This window comes from Papio anubis, chromosome 4 (assembly GCF_008728515.1).
Source record: "Papio anubis isolate 15944 chromosome 4, Panubis1.0, whole genome shotgun sequence".
NCBI classification, from domain to species: Eukaryota; Metazoa; Chordata; class Mammalia; order Primates; family Cercopithecidae; genus Papio; species Papio anubis.
The window spans coordinates 140125805-140144934 of NC_044979.1; the positions used below are offsets into that span (position 1 = coordinate 140125805).

At 41.7% G+C, this 19130-nt stretch overlaps 1 protein-coding gene across 3 annotated transcripts in view; it reads right to left on the minus strand.

The window, feature by feature from the left end:
- Window positions 1–19130, minus strand: part of LOC101005341 (cytochrome P450 3A43) — a 44367-nt gene that overhangs the window by 3244 nt on the left and 21993 nt on the right. For 2 of the 3 annotated variants that reach the window (XM_031665566.1, XM_031665564.1), the window contains exons 5-12: window positions 16291–16404; window positions 15636–15724; window positions 14612–14680; window positions 14195–14343; window positions 7781–7908; window positions 6589–6655; window positions 3545–3705; window positions 1381–1607 (exon numbers count right to left, since the gene is read on the minus strand). In XM_031665566.1, coding sequence (XP_031521426.1) covers window positions 1381–1607; window positions 3545–3705; window positions 6589–6655; window positions 7781–7908; window positions 14195–14343; window positions 14612–14680; window positions 15636–15724; window positions 16291–16404 — 1004 coding nt within the window. The remainder of the gene's footprint in view (window positions 1–1380; window positions 1608–3544; window positions 3706–6588; window positions 6656–7780; window positions 7909–14194; window positions 14344–14611; window positions 14681–15635; window positions 15725–16290; window positions 16405–19130) is intronic. The other variant, XM_031665565.1, reaches the window with a different exon arrangement.

Genomic DNA, 19130 nt, shown 5'->3' on the forward strand with positions numbered 1-19130 from the left:
ATTGCTTCAAGATAGCATTGTAGTCACAGAGAGGATTGTGATGGTGTGTGGACAGGGCAGCTGACATGCAGTATTGACTGTTGAGACAGGTGATGAACACACGGGGATGCATTAATACTATTCTATAGCTTGGTGTCTATAGATGATAGTTATGTGTATGTCAAACATTCTTCACAACAGACTTTTTTTTAGTATATGGATTTCTCACTGCCTGGTCCAGTTCCTGACACACAGTACCCACTTACTATCTGTTTGGTGACTGAATGATGCAAAGAGAAGTGCAGTGAGCGGTCTCTGATTTTGTGTTGGTGCAGCCACAGGAGGCGGAAGTGCCGAGATGGAGGAAACACAGAAGTCCTCTACTCCAGAAAACAGAGAACTTGGTCAATTCTGATTTGCTCTTTCAACAAGTATTATGTACAGAGTCTGTGCCAGCAGTAGGGACAGCATGCCTAACAAGACAAGGTCCCTGCCATTGGGAAGTTTATAGTTAGGGGCCAATAAAAGTCTAGATCCCAGGCCTCACCAACCAGTGCCCTACAAAGTTCATTCCAAATTTTCCTTTCCAAAATGGGAAAATATCAACTATTTCCAGAGTGCAAACTGTGCCCAAAGCCTGACCTTGGCTCTGAATTCCCAGAAGATCATGCCCAACACTTCCAAGGAGGAACTTCTCGAGAAGTCTAGAAAGCAGGTGACTTTGCTTTGGAAGAGTCACCAACAACTGAGAGTATAAGGGAGCCGGCACAGGACTGCAGACACAGACAGGACCAGGAGAACCTCTGCTTCCCTCTGTCCTCCATGAAGTGGTTTAAACCATCAGGGATGAGGATGTCTCAGGACCTCAGCCTGCACTTTTACAATTACATTACAGAAAACCGCAAGCAATGTTGAAAAAAAAAAGGATGTGGAAACATGTCCTAAACATGGTGCTAAATTCAGAGAGCTAAAGGGCACAGCAAAGAAACACTGAAATGAATAACAAGCTTATATACTCAAAATAACGTTATGGTGAAATGAATTACAGCTTATGCATACATAAATATGTAGTAACATAAGATAGTAGATAGGTTATGGTTTACTTTGCAATGAAGTAAGCAGCAGTTCAAACTCAAATAAAATGTGATAGTGTACTAGTTTTTAAAAATGTCTGTATGCATAGAAAAATGCCTATAAGACATGCATTACATAGTTAATGAGGGTTGTTATAAGGTGTTTCCTAATCTATGGTTTGTAAAGTTTGACAGTTATCATTTTGTAATAAAAAACTTCCAAAATAAAAAAGCACATATTCAAATGATTGCTATGTGCATTGAGAGAGGCAGAATATACTTCCACCAGGCTAGTTGAGGGAGGGCTCCTTTCCCAGGGGCCTTGTACCTTTCAGGGCAGAACTTCTCAGGCTCTGTCCAGTATTTTGGGTCATGGTGAAGAGCGTAGATTGGAACCATCACTGCTAACCCTTTGGGAATGAACACCCCATTGATTTCAACATCTTTTTTGCAGACTCTTGTAACTCTACTAACAACTGGGAATAATCTGAGCGTTTCATTCACCACTATGTCAAGGTACTCCATCTGTACCAGGGCATCGTAAGTGACAGGTGCCTGGGAAGAGAGAAACAGATTTGGATAAATTGAGATTTGGAATTAACTTTCAACTTAGTCCATGCAGTACTATTGAAGTGTTAGGAGCTCCAGAGAATAACTCGTACTGGTAAAAGATTGTTGCATTTATAAACTATTTTAATAACTGTCCATACGCAGCAATGTGCTCAATGGCCCATTGAGATGTGTGGAGGAGTTATGAATTTGGCACAATCCCCTACACAGAGACTGAAATCCTTGATGTTACCATTTCATGTGTTTTCTTTCTTGGGTGAACAAGCATGACTATTAGACGATGGCCATTTGAATCACCTAAAATATGCCTAAGCCAGTGTCACCTTTCCAAAGAGAGGCTATGCATCTATACCAAGGAAAGAGAAAATGTAAAAAAGCAAATCCTCTATTTCATACAACCATTTAAAATTGAAAAGTCCTGTTTAGACTGGGCATAGTGACTCATGCCTGTAATTCCAACACTTTGGGAGGCCGAGGTGGGTGGATCACTTGAGGTCAGGAGTTTGAGACCAGCCTGGCCAACATGGCGAAACCCTGTGTCTACTAAAAATATAAAAATTAGCCGGGCATAGTAGCACACGCCTGTAATCCCAGTTATTTGGGTGGCTGAGGCACGAGAATCACTTGAACCCTGGAGGCGAAGGTTGCAGTGAGCCAAGATCACCGTACTGCTCTACACCCTGGGTGACGAAGCAAGACTCCATCCCCCCCCCCCCAAAAAAAGTGGAGAGTAACGCTGTGTTATTTAAAAACTTTATAAATAGTTTGGGAATAAACTAGTTCCTTTGTAACCCAAATATGACAAAAGAACTTTTTTTTTTTTTTTTTTTTTGGGACGGAGTCTTGCTCTGTTGCTCAAGCTGGAGTGCAGTAGTGCGATCTCGGCTCACTGCAAGCTCCGCCTCCTGGGTTCACACCATTCTCCTGCCTCAGCCTCCCGAGTAGCTGGGACTACAGGCGCCCGCCACCACACCCGGCTAATTTTTTTGTCTTTTTTAGTAGAGACGGGGTTTCACTGTGTTAGCCAGGATGGTCTTGATCTCCTGACCTTGTGACCTGCCCGCCTTGGCCTCCCAAAGTGCTGGGATTACAGGCGTGAACCACCGCACCCGGCCAACAAAAGAACTTTATAACTGGAGAGGGCACACAATTTCAGTGCTATTGAGAGTTATAAACAGGATAGGAATCCTCCATGCAGCCCCATCCTCTCTTTCTCGAACAGTCTCCCACTTGTTCCTTTAGGCCTGGACTAGGAGCTTAGATGAACATTCCTTTGTGTTCACCTCACTGCCAAACCAGGGCCAGCCCCAAGGCCAGGTCTCATTACACCACAAAGAATTCCAATTCTGGCAGAATTCTGAAAACAGTGTGGGTAATACGTGACTAGCATTTGGTGTTATATTTGGAAGGTAATATTGTAGAGGGTAAGTGTTTGGCCCAGGTGTCAGGCACCCTGGTTCCTAGCTTGGCTTCTTCACCATTAGCTACTTGACTGGAGCATGAGAGAGGTGTGAGGCAGAGGTGAGTCAGCCTGCCCAGCGCACCCAGTGCCAGGCTCCATCAGACCAACAGCCAGAACAGAGTGAGTCCGGCCAATATCAGCAGAACTCACTATCAAGACTTGTGAGCAATGAATGGTTGTTTTTAGATGCCATTGAGGTTTCTGGATATTTTTTACTTGGTGTTACGTTGGTAACAGATAATGGATGCAGCAGGATCAGCACTGTTTGACAAAGATCTTCTGCAAGAAGCATCCACTACTTATGTTTCTCCCTTTGTTTTTCCTCTTAGAGCCTTTATGTATAGTGTATATGAAAGAACTGATGCTTAAACTTTTTGAAAAAATTCTCCTGGCAAATGGTGAGGAGGGATTTTGCTGAGGCTTCACTTCTTCCCTCCTTCTCCAGGGATCGTCCACTCACCTTATTGGGCAAAACTGCGTCAATCTCCTCCTGCAGTTTCTGCTGGACATCAGGGTGAGTGGCCAGTTCATACATAATGAAGGGGAGAGTGGTGCTAGTTGTGTCATAGGCAGCAAAAATAATGATAATTGACTGGGCCACAAGCTCCAGGTCAGACAGAGCTGAAAGGAGAGGAAAGACATTTTAGGAAAAGCAGCCAATGTAGATCATCACAGTTTAGATGCAGTGAAATCCCAGTGAAGCTCCCAAATCCCTAGGAGCAACAATAGAAAAGCAATTCAGTTACACTGGGGGTGGTTTCACTCTGATGTGTATCCTACAGAGCTAGAACAAGGCAAAATCATTTTAATCCAGTTTTTTCCAGGGTCTACGCGATTGTGGGCCATCCACTCTTCATGATATCATCCCCACCAGTTGCACAGCTGGGTAACTTTCAGAAAGAGCATTTCTGTCTAACATACTCAGTGTTATGGGGATATCCCTTGGATAATCATAAAAGTACTTTACCTGTAAGTAAACATGGAGTAACATTCTCCCCAGTTTAAATTACTCTAGCTACAGTATAGCTTAACAAACAGTCAGAGCGTTTGCAATGCTAAGGTTTGATTTTAGGGAAATATAAAGGATCTTTTCTCTAAGCATGTTGGAGGGAACCCAAGGGAAGAAGATTGGGCTACAGATCACCTCTTGCCACTCAACGTGTGATCCGTGGACCAGCAGCACCAGCAGCATCTGGCAGCTTATTAGAAATGCAAAATCTCAAACCCTACCCTCAAACTGCAGAATCAAAATCTGAACTTTCATGAGGTGTGGTAATTTTTGTGCCCAGCATGGCTTGGGAAGCATGGATTACACCTTTGAGTGACATCAAGTAATAGAGTTCCTAGGGCACAAGTCTTCAAAATGGATGATCTCTGGATATACCAAAGCTACAAAGACAAAAATCTAGAAGTGAGGTGATTGACTGTAGTCCAGTGAATGGTTTTAATAAAACAGCAGGAGGCTTGGCACAGTGGCGCAAGCCTTTAATCCCAGCACTTTGGGAGGCTGAGACAGGAGGATCATTTGAGGTCAGGAGTTTGAGACCTGGCCAACATGGTGAAACCCCACCTCTACTAAAAATACAAAAAAATCCGCAACTGGGTGTGGTGGTGGGCGCCTGTAGTCCCAGCTACCCGGGAGGCTGAGGCAGGAGAATTGCTTGAACCCGGGAGGCAGAGGTTGCAGTGAGCCAAGATCAGGCCACTTCACTCCAGCCTGGGCCACAAAGTGAGACTCCATCTCAAATAATAATAATAATAATAATAATAACACAACAGGAAGAATACATTTATAGATGGGCATTGGCCAACATGAAATATAAAAACAGTAGGGTCCCGTGAGTGGAATTCATAGTGCCTATTCCATCCTGGCCCGATTCTCTCTGCTCCACTTCATGTTCACTGAACAGCATTTATGACTAGAGATTGGCCTCCCTCTTGATATTTCTTTCGAGAAAAGCTTAGCACAGTCAGCCATTGGTCTGTTTGATCAGGACTGGATTAAGATCTTTAGAGACCTAGGGTACTAAAATAAATATGGTGCCCACTCCAACCATGTATTTCATAACTGAAAACAATACAAGATGAGTGTGAGAAAGGTCTACAGAGTTGTGATTTACTGGTGATAATTTTTGTGATGATGTTGTGGGTAAATTCAACTTTCCAATTATCTTACTCAGTTGGCATGAACCCCAGGACACGGAATTGAAATGAAATCATAATCTCAAAGTGTAGATCTGCTACCCAGTAGGATAGGCACTAGCCTCAGGTGGCTACTTAAATTTAATTAATTAAAATTAGATATATTTAAAAATTGTTCTTCAGTGGCAGCAGCTACATGTTCAGTACTCGATAGCCACATGTATCTAGTGATGTCTGTATCGAGCAATGAAACGATAGACTGTTTCCCTTTTCACACAAAGTTGTATTGGGACAGATGGACAGATGATACATGACACATAGATAGACAAGTAGATGAAGACATATTTACAACGGTGTGTTTGAGTTAACCATTTCCTGCTCTTTATTTTTACTTATTTTATTTATTTAGTATTATTTTTGAGACAGAGTCTCACTCTGTTGCCCAGGCTGGAGTGCAATGGTGGGATCTCGGCTCACTGCAACCTCTGCCTCCCTGGTTCAAGCGATTCTCCCACCTCAGCCTCCCAAGTAGCTGGGATTACAGGTGTGCGCCACCACACCCAGCTAGTTTTTGTATTTTTAGTAGAGACAGAGTTTCGCCTTGTTGGCCAGGCTGGTCTCGAACTCCTGACCTCAGGTGCACCTGCCTTGGCCTCCCAAAGTGCTGAGATTACAGATGTGAGCCACCGTGCCCCGCCTCCATTTCTTGCTCTTTAGAATTAATTGTTAATATTCACAATTATGTCATATGGTTGTCAAACCTTGGTGGCTTGAAATCGATCATGGTCATTATTTTGCAACCATCATAGTAATGATGGTTTCAGTCAAAACCGTCCATGGGTGGTGAAACTAGTAGGTGAAAATGAAGAGGAAAAGGGCACTACACAGTCTTAGAGGTTTTCCCACAGTTACTTTTCATTACATAGGGGAAAAATAAAACCCGTCAGTAGATTAACCTGGTAAACACACTTTCACCAAGTGTTTCCAGTTAAAATCACCCGTATTTGGACAGTGTGTCTCCCGATTGGATGTTAGATGTATGTTTCCAAGCAGAGGTTCTGAGTAAGTGGATCTGGAGGAGGCTGAGAACTGCATTTGATCTGATGCGGGTGACCCACAGATCACGGACCGACCTCCAGGCATGCCACACTTGTTCAGGGTTGCCCTTCAAGCCTGGGATGTGGCTATGCCTGTGTGCTTCTACAAAGTGCCTCCAGCTATTGTTTATAACATCCAAATGTGTGCCTTTCTGGAATGTTGAAGAAATTCTCATTTTCCTGGAAAACTTTCTGCACATTTTCAGAACAAGGCCTTCTCTCCAACTGTCCCCATCAATAGCCCCCGGATACAGTCCTTGGTTACCTTTATGGGACTTTGTTTCTTTGGAATTCTGGGAGTCAATCATCTGTTGAAAGAAATCTACTCGGTGCTAGAAGCAAAAAGAGAAATTTAATGACAGAAAGTCACTTGTGATGTCAGAAGTGAATCAGGAGTCCAGTCCTAAGCACCCCTCCTGAGACTATGCTGCCTTTAAGTTCAGAAGTGTAATGGGTGTTGCCTGAGTCACCAATGTTTAGAATAAAATCACGCATCTAAAACCTTGGAGAGCAGGATGTTTCCTTGAGAGAAATCCATTTGTCATGTCTATTTGCTTTTTTGTCTCTGCTCTCCCTGATCCCCAGCTTCTCTGGCCTTTGGACACAGCTTCCTGGCCAAAGAGATGTCAGCTCATTCTCTAGTCATAATTTCTTGAACAGGAAGAAGTCTTGAATTTCAATCCTATTTGTTCTCCTGCCTTTATTCTTAACCAATGGACAAATAGATTAATATCAGGATAATCCCAGGGGAGCTGTTTTGAATGCATCTTCAAATACTCCCCACTCCTAGAACTCTATACAACGTTCACTGTCACCTAGGGGACCCAGTCCTGCATTCCTGACTTTGAGGCATCATCATCGGGCTGGTCTCCAGGGTTCATGAAGGCAAAGCTTGCACCCACAATGCCCAGAGAAGACCCCTGCCCAGTCCAGGCTATGACAGGACTGAAATTTAACATACACTTACTTCAGCAGGTAGCCTGGTAGGGACTTCTGCTGAAGAAAGTGTAAAAATAGCAGGCTTGGACTTGAAATGATTCCTTACTAATCTAAGAACTGAGGAAATTGTAATACCCATAAAATAATTTTATGCAGTCATTTTTATCAAGTCAGATTTATTGGCAATTTTATAAGTCAAATTTATTGACAATTTTATACAGTCAAATTTATTGACAATTACTGAAAGGAAGAGAAGCGGTAAAGCTTCTATCTCTACATTATTTATGCCATAATATACTAAAGTCTTGCCTATTATTAAATTCCAAATGCTGTTTCACTCATTCTCTTTCTTCCTCAAGCTTCACCTTCTTTATTCCCAGCAAACTGTAAAAACCCTCTTGCTCTAAAGTTCTCTATCTGCCTTTAAAAAACACAGATAAGTGCACAGATCATACGTAAACAGCCCAAAAACATAATAAAAAAGTGAACATTCTCATGTCACCACCACCAGATTTTACCTTTTGTTTATCTTTGAGGCGACTTTCTTTCATCCTTTCAATGGAATTTTTTAAAAAACGGGTAACATCTTTTGGAAACAAACCGATATTTAGGACTTCAAAAACTGGGGTAAGAAATGGAAAGAGTGCTATAGGAAAATTAAAAAGAAAAAGAAAAAATAAATCATCGTGAAAAATGTGAAATTTACCTACAGCAATTACAATTTTCTCTACCTATAGACTTCAGGGTTCTCAACCAGGATCCATTTCCTGTATGACCTTTGCCCCTCTTCCAGGCCAATGGCTGAGCAAGAGCAGATCCACACATGGGGGCCTCTACTATAGCAGTGAGATCAGTGGTCCCTTCTGCGTCTTCAGAGTGACCAAAGGAACAGAATTAAATTCCCTGACTTCTTAGCCTTTATCTACTGGACTAGAGTCTCTTTGGATAGCCCAGATCATAGCCTGCTGCTTTAATTAATCATGTTTTTCCATGAAATAGTAGTCAGGATAGAAACAATATGGCAAATGTCCTTCAGCTACCATGGAATGAAACTAGAAATCAATAAGAGAAAGAGAATTGCCCTTTGGGAGGCTGAGGCAGGCAGATTGCTTGAGGTCAGGAGTTTGAGATCAGCCTAACCAACATGGCAAAACCCCATCTCTACTAATGATACAAAAATTAGCCGAGTGTGGTGGCATGTGCCTGTAGTCCCAGGTACTCGGGACTCAGGCATGAGAATCGCGTGAACCGGGCAGGCAGAAGTTGCAGTGAGCTGAGATTGCACCAGTGTACTCCAGCCTGAGTGACAGAATGAAACTGTCTCTCTCAAAAAAAGAGAAAAAAAAAAAAGAGAGAGAGGGAAAAGAGAATTGGAAAACTCACACATATGTGGAAGTTAAACAATATACTTTTAAGTAACCAATGAGCTGAAGTAGAAAGCAAAAGGACAATTAGAAACTGTTTTGAGATGAAGAAAAATGAAGCCATGATATGCCAAAGCGTATGGGATGTAGCCAAAGCGATGTTCAGAGGGAAATTTATAGCTGTGAATGTCAGATAATCTCAAATCAATAACCTAAATGTATACCATAACACACTGAAAAATGAAGAGTAAACTAAAACTAAAGTCAGCAGAAAGGGGGAAATTAATAAAAACTGAAGTGTAACGTAATGAAATAGAGATTTAAAAGCAATAAAGAAAAGCAATGAAACCAAAACTTGGTTCCATGAAAATATCATCAGCCAGGCACGGTGACTCAAGCCTGTAATCCTAGCACTTCGGGAGGCCGAGGCAGGCGGATCACCTGAGGTGAGGAGTTAGACCAGCCTGGCCGACATGGCGAAACTCCGTCCCTACTAAAAATTTAAAAATTAGCTGGGCGGGGTGGTGGACATCCATAATCCCAGCTACTCAGGAGGGTGAGGCAGGAGAATTGCTTAAATCTGGGAGGCAGAGGTTGCAGTGAGCCTAGATCATGCAACTTTTTTGAGACTCTGTCTCAAAAAAAAAAAAAAAAAAATCAAAACTCAAAACTCATGGCCATAGAAAGTAGAAGGATGGTGACCAGAGTCTGGGGAGGGTGTGGGGACGGGGGAGGTAAGGATAATAAAAGGCTACAAAAAATAGTTAGAAAGAATGAATAAGACCTATGATTCGATAGCACAACAGAGTGACTATAGTCAATAATAGCTGTACATTTTAAAATCACTTAGAGTGCAATTGGAATGTTTGCAATTCAATGGATAAATGCTTGAGGGGATGGATTCCCCATTCTTCATAATGCTCTTATTTCACATTTCATGTCTGTATCGAAATCATCTCATGTACCCCATAAATATATACACCAACTATGTATCCACAAAGGTTAAGAATAAAAAATTAGCTTCAAAAATAAAGCTCAAGGCCAGGCGCAGTGGCTCATGCCTATAATCCCAGCACTTTGGGAGGCTGAGGCAGTTGGATCACCTGAGGTCAGGAATTTGAGACCAGCTTGACCAACAGTAAAAACCCTGTCTTTACTAAAAATACAAAAAGTAGCCGGGCATAGTAGTGCATGCCTGTAGTCCCAGTTACTTGGGAGGCTGAGGCAGAAGAATCGCTTGACCCCAGGAGGTGGAGGTTGAAGTGAGCCAAGATTGTGCCATTGCACTCCAGCCTGAGCAACAAGAGCAAAACTCCATCTCAAAAAAAAGCTCAAATGTTACCACAAAAAAGAAAATATCATCAGAATTGGCAAATCTTTAGCTACACTGATGAAGAAATAAAAAGAGTTGACTCAGTTTACTAGTCTCAGAAATAAAAGAGGGGAAATAAATATTACTGACATTTAAGAAAAATAAAAAGTAGCATAAAGACATTCTCTTAACAATTATGGTATTAGAACAATTGTATAAATTAGATAACAGGTAAAATGGACAAATTCTTTGAAAGGCACACACTACAGAAACTGAGTTGGAAAGAAACAGACAATAGATCTATAACATGTAAAGGGATTGAATCAGTAATCAAAACTACCCACAAAGAAAAGGCCAGGCCAGATAGTTCCAATAATGAATTCTACCTAATATTTAAAAGAGAATTAATACCCATTCTACAAACACTTTCAAAAACTAGAAAATGAGGAAACATTTCCAAATTCATTCTATAAGGCCAGTATTACCATCATATTAAAACTGGACAAATATATCACAGGATAAAGAAACTACAGACTAACAGATCTTGTAAATATAAATGCACAAATCCTTAACAAAATACTAGCAAACTGGATCAATCTAGCAACATATAAAAATAATTATATACCATAACCAAGAGGGGTTTACCCCAGGGAAACAAGATTGTGTAATATACCATGTCAATTCAATGAAAACACACAGTCGTCTCAGTATGTACTGTAAAAGCATTTGACAAAAATCCGAAAGCCTTTTGTGATAAAAACACTTAACAACTAAAAATAGAAGAGAATTCTTCCACCTGATAAAGGGCACCTATGAAACCCATAGCTAACCATAATTAATACCTTTCCCCCTAAGATCATGAATGAGACAAGGATACTTCTCTCAGCACCTCTATTTACCTATTAAAACTAATAAATGTGTTCAGAAATATTTGAAGATATAAGGTCAGTATACAGAAATAAACTGTATTTCTGTACATTACAATATACAATCCAAAAGTGGAATTTAAAAATTGTATTTACCATAGCATCAAAATATTAGTGATACACTTATTAGGAATAACATTAACAAAAGTGCAAAACCTAGACTCTGAAAAATACAAAACACTGTTGAAATAAATGAAAGAGGCTGGGCGTGGTGGCTCACACCTGTAATTCCAGCACTTTGGGAGGCCGAGGTGGGTGGATCATGAAGTCAGGAGATCGAGACCATCCTGGCTAACATGGTGAAACCCCGTCTCTACTAAAAATACAAAAAATTAGCCAGCCATGGTGGTGGGCACCTGTAGTCCCAGCTACTCAGGAGGCTGAGGCAGGAGAATGGCGTGAACCCGGGAGGCAGAGCTTGCAGTGAGCCGAGATCGCGCCACCGTACTCCAGCCTGGGCGACAGAGCGACACTCCTTCTCAAAAAAATAAAAACAAAAATAAAAAAATTAAAAAAAAAATAAATAAATGAAAGAGTATCCGAATAAAAGGAACCACCACCCCATGTTCACAGATTAGAAAACTTACAAGGTCAAAATGGCAATACTTCTCAAATGGATCTGCAGATTTAATGTATTATCAGAATCCTAGCTAGATTCTGTGTAGAAATTGACAAGTTGATTTTAAAATTGATTTGGAATTGTAAGGGATGCAGAGTAGCCAGAACAATGTTGAAAAAGAATCAAGTTGCAGGACTCATACTTCCCAATTTCAAAACTTACCACAAAGCTCTAATAATCAGGACAATGTGATACTGGCATAAAGATAGAAACATAGTTCAACAGAATAGAATTTACAGTCCAAAATAAATCCACACGTCTCTGGTCCACTGAATTTTGAGGCAGGTGTCATGATCATTGAATGGGGACAAAATCGTCTTTTCAACAAATGGTGCTGGGACAACGGGATAGCCAAGTGTAAGAATAAAGCTGGGCCCTTACGTCACACTGCATATAAAATGAAACTCAAGATGCATCCAAGACCTAAACAGAAGAGCTAAAAATATACCACCCTTAAAAGAAAACCAAGGGGGCAAATCTTCCATGACCTCACAATTGGCAATAGATTCTTAGATTTGATACCTACAGGATAAGCAATAAAAGAAAAATACACAAATCGTGCATCATCAAAATTAAAGTTCAAAGAAGTTCAAAGAAGACACAGTTCAGGCCAGGCGCGATGGCTCAAGCCTGTAATCCCAGCACTTTGGGAGGCCGAGGCGGGCGGATCACGAGGTCAGGAGATCGAGACCATCCTGGCTAACCCGGTGAAACCCCATCTCTACTAAAAAAATACAAAAAACTAGCCGGGGAGGTGGCAGGCGCCTGTAGTCCCAGCTACTCGGGAGGCTGAGGCAGCAGAATGGCGTAAACCCGGGAGGCGGAGCTTGCCGTGAGCTGAGATCCGGCCACTGCACTCCAGCCTGGGCGACAGAGCGAGACTCCGTCTCAAAAAAAAAAAAAAAAAAAAAAAAAGACACAGTTCAAAGAAGATACAGTTCAAAGAACAATATCAAGAAAGTAAAAAGACACGTATAGAATGGGAGAACAATTTTGCAAATCATATCCCTGAGAGGGAAGTTGTATGTAGAATATGTAAAGAACTCTTACAAATTAACAAAAAGAATTCAGCTGTATGTGGGCAAAAGACTTGAACAGACATTTATCTAAATAAGATATAAAGATGGCTAATGTTGCTCAATTTCATTAGCCATTAGAGAAAAGTAAATCAAAATCACGATGAGACCAGTTCACATGTAGTAGGGTGTCTATAATTTAACAAAATGAGAAAACCAAGTGTTGGAAAGAATGTAGAGAAATTAGAATGCTTATACATTCCTGGTAAAATGGTGCAGCTGTTGTGGGAAACAGTTTAGAAACTCCTTAACAAGTGAAACATAGAATTACTGCTATAAAACCCACCAATTCCACTGCTGAATATATACCTAAAAGAAGAAAAATCAAGTATTCAAACATAAATTTGTAAACAATTATTCACAGCAGCACTATGCACAATAGTTGAAAGGTAGAAACAACACAAATGTCCACCAACTATGAATGGATAAGCAAAATGCAGCATATCTATACAATGGAATATTATTTGGTCATAAAAAGCAATGAAGCACTGATCCATGTTTCAACATGAATTAACTTTGAAAATGTAATGCTAAATGAAAGAAGCCAGTCACAAAAGACCACATATTATATGATTCAATTTATATGATATGTCCTACATTAGGCAAATCTAGAGACAGAAAGTAGATTAGTGGTTGCTTAAAGCTGAGGGGGGTTTTGGGGCTGCGTGCAGCTGCTCACTCCTGTAATCCCAGAACTTTGGGAGGCCAAGGCAGAAAGATGGCTTGAGGCTAGGAGTTCAAGACCAGCCTGGGCAACATAAAAAAGGTGAGGAAGGCAGGCACGGTGGCTCACGCTTATAATTCCAGCACTTTGGTAGGCTGAAGCAGGCAGATCACGCGGTCAAGAGATCGAGACCATCCTGGCCAACATGGAGAAACCCCGTCTGTACTAAAAATACAAAAATTAGTTGGGTGTGGTGGCATGTGCCTGTAGTTCCAGCTACTTGGGAGTCTGAGGCACAAAAATCGCTTGAACATGGAAGGCGGAGGTTGCAGTGAGCCAAGATCATGCCACTGAACTCCAGCCTGGCAACAGAGCGAGACTCCGTTAAATAAAAAAAAAAAAAAAAAAAAAAAAAAAGGCCGGACACGGTGGCTCACACCTGTAATCCCAGCACTTTGGGAGGCTGAGGTGGGCAGATCACAAGGTTAGGAGTTCGAGACCAGCCTGACCAACATAGCAAAACCCCGTCTCTACTAAAAATACAAAAATTAGCCGAGTGTGGTGGTGCGCACCTGTAATCCCAGCTACTCAGGAGGCTGAGGCAGGAGAATCACTTGGACCCGGGAGGTGGAGGTTTCAGTGAGCCCAGGTCGCACCACTGCACTTCAGCCTGGTGACAGAGCAAGACTCTGTCTGGAAAAAAAAAAAAAAAAAAGGTGAGGAAGATTGGAAGGGGATGATGGTTAAATGGTGTGTGGCTTCTGAGTCTACAAAAAATGTTCAGAAGTTTGCAAAAATGTTCAGAAGTTAACAATGGTGATGGTTGTGCATATCTTTAAATGTACGAAAAACCATTGAATTATACATTTTAAGTAGGTGAATTATATGGTATGTGAATTTTGTTTTCAATAAAGCTGTTTTTAAAAATTAGATGAGAGAGAGAGAGAGAAATAACATAAAAGTCCACGTACATATTGAGAGTAAAAAGGGATCCAAAAAATCCAATTTTAAAAGCTTCTTCATATTTTTCAGAAAGGGATCTTGTGGATTGTTGAGGGAATCCAAGTTCACTCCAAACAATGTGCCAGTGATTACATCCATGGTGTAGGCCCCAAAGAAACTGAGTAGAGTAAGACATGGAAAGTTAAAACCAGCACCTCTTTACCTTCCTCCTGCTATACACACAGCAAGAAGTGCTATGTCAGAGCAAGACAGGTGAAAACCCACACACATTCACAACAACCTGCTGCATCATCTCCCATCACACTCAGGAGGCATTTATTGGGTACCAGTGATGCAGCTGGTCCTGTCCTGGGAGTGATGGAGACACTAAGGTGAGTTAGACCCACCTCTGAGCTCAAGGACCTCAGTCATAGGGAGACACAGACCCAATAATCAGACAATTACAGTCGTCTGTGTTGAGTGTGGATGGTAAAAGGTGCGTCAACACTGTGCTTCTGCAGGACAAGAATAAAATCATTAACTCTTTCTCGGCCAATCAATAAATTTGACATTGCCAGACCCGAGAGTCTACGCCCAGAGCTGATGTCTCTTCAGCACTTTACAGAACAGCCACACCCTGTTCAGGCTTGCTATGAACATCATGTCTCCGCTACAGTCTCTGATAAGGCTCCTGAAACACCTACTCTTCCCCAGCTCCTGGGATCTGAGGTTGCTCTGAGGGCAGATTATTTTTGTAAAAGTAAGAACTAACAGTGATACTGATTAAAGGAATAATAGGTCACTCCAAAGTTGATCGGGGTATCCCATAGCCGAGTGACCACGTGTCCCCAGTCTGCCCAGGACAGGCTGAGTTTACACGTGTTGTTCCAGTATAATTTAAATTATATTCCAGTTCAGACAATAAACAATAATAGCATTGCCCTACCTATAGCCATTACAGAGTCTTTTAAAATTTAAGATTGGAGAAATTAGAAGTGGTGGGAAGGTTTAACAGTTCATATTTTGGTGGTACCCTCAGCAAAGTAATGAAGGGATTGAAGTTATTCCAATTTCTTCATTGTAACTTTCCTGCCCCAGTCACTGCCAGCCAACAGCTCTCAATCACGTACCCCTCCCACCACTCCATAATGTCTATGCTCAAAACTTTAGTACAATCAGGTTTTTATTTTTTCTTTCTACACAATGTATTATTCTTTTGGAATATCCAAGGGGACAATGTAACAGGTAAGTTATTCCTGGCTCCTGTGCACAGGGGAGAAGATCCTTTTCTCTCAGCTTCCTAGCTTTCTTTTGTGAGCAACACCATCTTGGGTGGCCTATTGGAGCTGCAACACCACAGCCCTGCTTTTGTCCGGCCACTGGAGTAACCCAACGGTGGGAATATCAGCTCCACTGCAGGCAGCTGGAGGGGCTCATGACAGCTCAGAAGCTCAAGACTGTGCTACTTACTCTTTCAAGTTGGTGGGTTTGCTGTTCTCTGCTTCCCGCCTCAGGCTTCTCACCAACATATCTCCACACTGGGAAATGATGGGGACCATCTAAAACACAACACCACCCAGAGTTAACTATGCAGACTCGAGTCTCAGAAGGACATGGCTTTGCCCAGCATGGAACAGTCAATGATATTTTGTAATGACTGACCATGTCCTCTAGGACACAAATAGAAAAGACCGCCCCCGCCCTCCCTTTTTTTTGAGACAGAGTTTCGCTCTTGTTGCCCAGGCTGGAGTGCAATGGCGCGATCTTGGCTCACTGCAACCTGCGCCTCCAGGTTCAAGCAATTCTTCTGCCTTAGCCTCCTGAGCAGCTGGGATTACAGGCATCCGCCACCACGCCTGGCTAATTTTCGTATTTTTAGTAGAGACGGGGTTTCACCATGTTGGCCAGGCTGGTCTCAATCTTCTGACCTCAGGTGATCCACCCACCTCGGCCTCCCAAAGTGCTGGGATTATAGGTGTGAGCCACCGTGCCCAGCTGAAAAGACCCTTTTTAGAAAACTCAAACTCCGTGGACTACCCATTAGAAAGGAACTATGATGATACTTACTACCTGTCTCCAGATTCATCCTTTAAGTTTCTAATTATAAGTCACCTTATTTTCTTACTTCCTTGAATTTTACACTGGTGAAAGCTGGAGATAGCAATGTTCGTATTCTCTTCCATTCTTCATCTTCAGCAAAACTTAAGGCACTTTTCATAAATCCCATTGGACCTAAAGGCTAGAGTTCAAAGCAGAAGCATTTTGTCTTACATAAGTTTTAGAGATCTCCATGGTTGTAGAAAATGTGTCAAACAGACATCATGAATTTAACAAATACTTAGTAACTGTCTACTGGGTGGCAGGCCCTATACTAGATGCTCAATAAAGATTTATCTTGAATGCGTAGCCTCCTGTAAGCATATGGAAGGGGGATGGTGGAATTGAGGCAAGTGGTGTGGTTTCTAGTCACTATATCCCAGTCTCCTTTTAAATGCATGGTTTCTACATGGAAGAGAACCAGTTCTTCCAGTAGAATAGATGGGAACAAGACCTAGCATCTCCTCCAGGGTTGTGCAAAGCAGAAATGGATTGGTGACAGAGAGGCAGGTTGGCAGATTGCACGTTGCCTCAGAGCAGCTCTGTCTTTAATACATCTATAGCATGAGGAACTTGACAGAGGAGTGGTTTGATTTAGTGACTTTTGAAAAAAAATTAGTAATAAGTAAAAGACTAAGAATGCACTTTGAAGAAACAATGCAATTACATGAAAAGTCCCTCTCTTTTATTTCCCCTCCCAGGATTAGAGGAAAAATAAGGAAAATAATGCTATTTCCCAACTTAGGACAGGCCTATCAGTCCAATAACTTGAAATATTCTTCCATCTTCCCAAACTGTATTTTAAAATGGAGAATTTCAATGCTTATTTATGATAAAACTTGGCAAACTAGGAAGAAAGAGAAATACCCTCAATTTGATATTCTGGAAAACAGGGAAAAAAAATATACAAAAAACCCTTCAGCTAAATCACACTTAATGGTGAAAAAATGAATGCTTTTCTCCAAGATCAGAAACAATACAAAATATCCACTCTCGCCATTCTTATTCAGCATCATATTGGATGTCTCAGTGCAATAGACAAGAAAAAAATTAAAGGCATACAGATTGGACAGGAAGAGATAGAAGGGCCTCTATTTTCAGGTGACATAAAGATCAATGTAGAACCTCTCTAGGAATATGCAAAAAGACTTCTAGAGCTAAAAGGTGAGTTCAGCAAGGGTGTAGAACACAAGATCAACATGCAAAAATCAATCACGCAATTGTTTTTTTCACGCATTGTTATTTCTACGCAATAACAATGACTATCTGAAAATACAGTAAAAAAAATTGTTTACATGTCAGTGAAAATGAAATACTTCAGGTGTGAATCTAACAAAACATGTACAGGATCTCTATGCTAGAAATTACAAAATGGTGGTGAAAGGAATAAAAGAAAACCTAAAGAAATGGAGAGGGATACTATGTTCACGTTTTGAAAGACTCAGCATAGTGAAGATACAGATTTTCCCTAAACCGACCTGTAGGTTTAATCCAATACTTATCAAAATCTTGGCAGGTTTGTTTGTAGACATTGACAAGCTTGTTCTGAATTTGCATGGAAAGGAAAAGGGGCCAGGTGTGGTGGCTCACGTCTGTAGTCCCCGCACTTTGGGAGGCCGAGGCAGGCGGATCACCTGCGGTCAGGAGTTTGAGACCAGCCTGGCCAACATGGCGAAACCCCATCTCTACTAAAAATACCCCAAATTAGCTGGGCGTGGTGCCACACGCCTGTAATCCCAACTACTTGGGAGACTGAGGCAGGAGAATCGCTTGAACCCAGGAGGCAGAGGCTATAGTGAGCCAAGATAGCCCCACTGCTCTCCAGCCTGGGTGACAGAGGGAGACCTTGTCTTAAAAAAAAAAAAGAAAAGAAAAGAAAAAAGAAAAAGAACTAAAACAATTCTGAAACAATAGATAAAATGTGAGGAATCCCTCTACATGATGTTAAGAGTTACTGTACAGGCCAGGTGCCGTGGCTCATGCCTGTAATCCCAGCACTTTGGGAGGCCGAGGTGGGTGGATCACGAGGTCAGGAGATCGAGACCATCCTGGCTAACAGGTGAAACCCCATCTCTACTGAAAATGTAAAAAATTAGCCGGGCGTGGCGGTGGGCGCCTGTAGTCCCAGCTACTCGGGAGGCTGAGGCAGGAGAATGGCATGAACCCGAGAGGCGGAGCTTGCAGTGAGCCGAGATCGCCCACTGCACTCCAGCCTGGGCCACTGAGTGAGACTCTGTCTCAAAAAAAAAAAAAAAAAAGAAAGGTTACTATATAGCTACTATTGTCACCACAATGTGGTACCGGTGGAAGAATAAACACTGTGATCAATGGGACAAAATAGTGAATGAGAAATAGATGCTTAGGTTAGGTGCAGTGGCTCACGTCTGTAATCCCAGCACTTTGGGAGGCCCAGGTGGGCGAATCACTTGAGGCCAGGAGTTTGAGACCCGCCTAGCCAACATGGCAAAACCCCATCTCTACTAAAATACAAAAATTAGCCAGGCATGATGGTGCCTGGCTGTGATCCCAGCTACTTGGGAGGCTGAGGCACAAGAATCACTTGAACCCAGGAGGCAGAGGTTGCAGTGAGCTGAGATTGCGCCACTGCACTTCAGTCTGGGTGACAGAGCAAGACTCTGTCTCAATAAAAAAAAAAAAAGAAAAAAAGAAAAAAAAGAGATGCACAGAAATATACTCAACTGATTTTTGACAATTGTGAAAAAGTAACCCCAAAGAGGGCAAGTAACCTTTCCAAAAATGGTGTTGGAAAAATTGCACAGCCACAGGCCACAAAAAGTGAACTATGACCTAAACTTTATATCTTATGCAAAAATTAACACGAAATGTATCATAAACTTAAATGTAAAG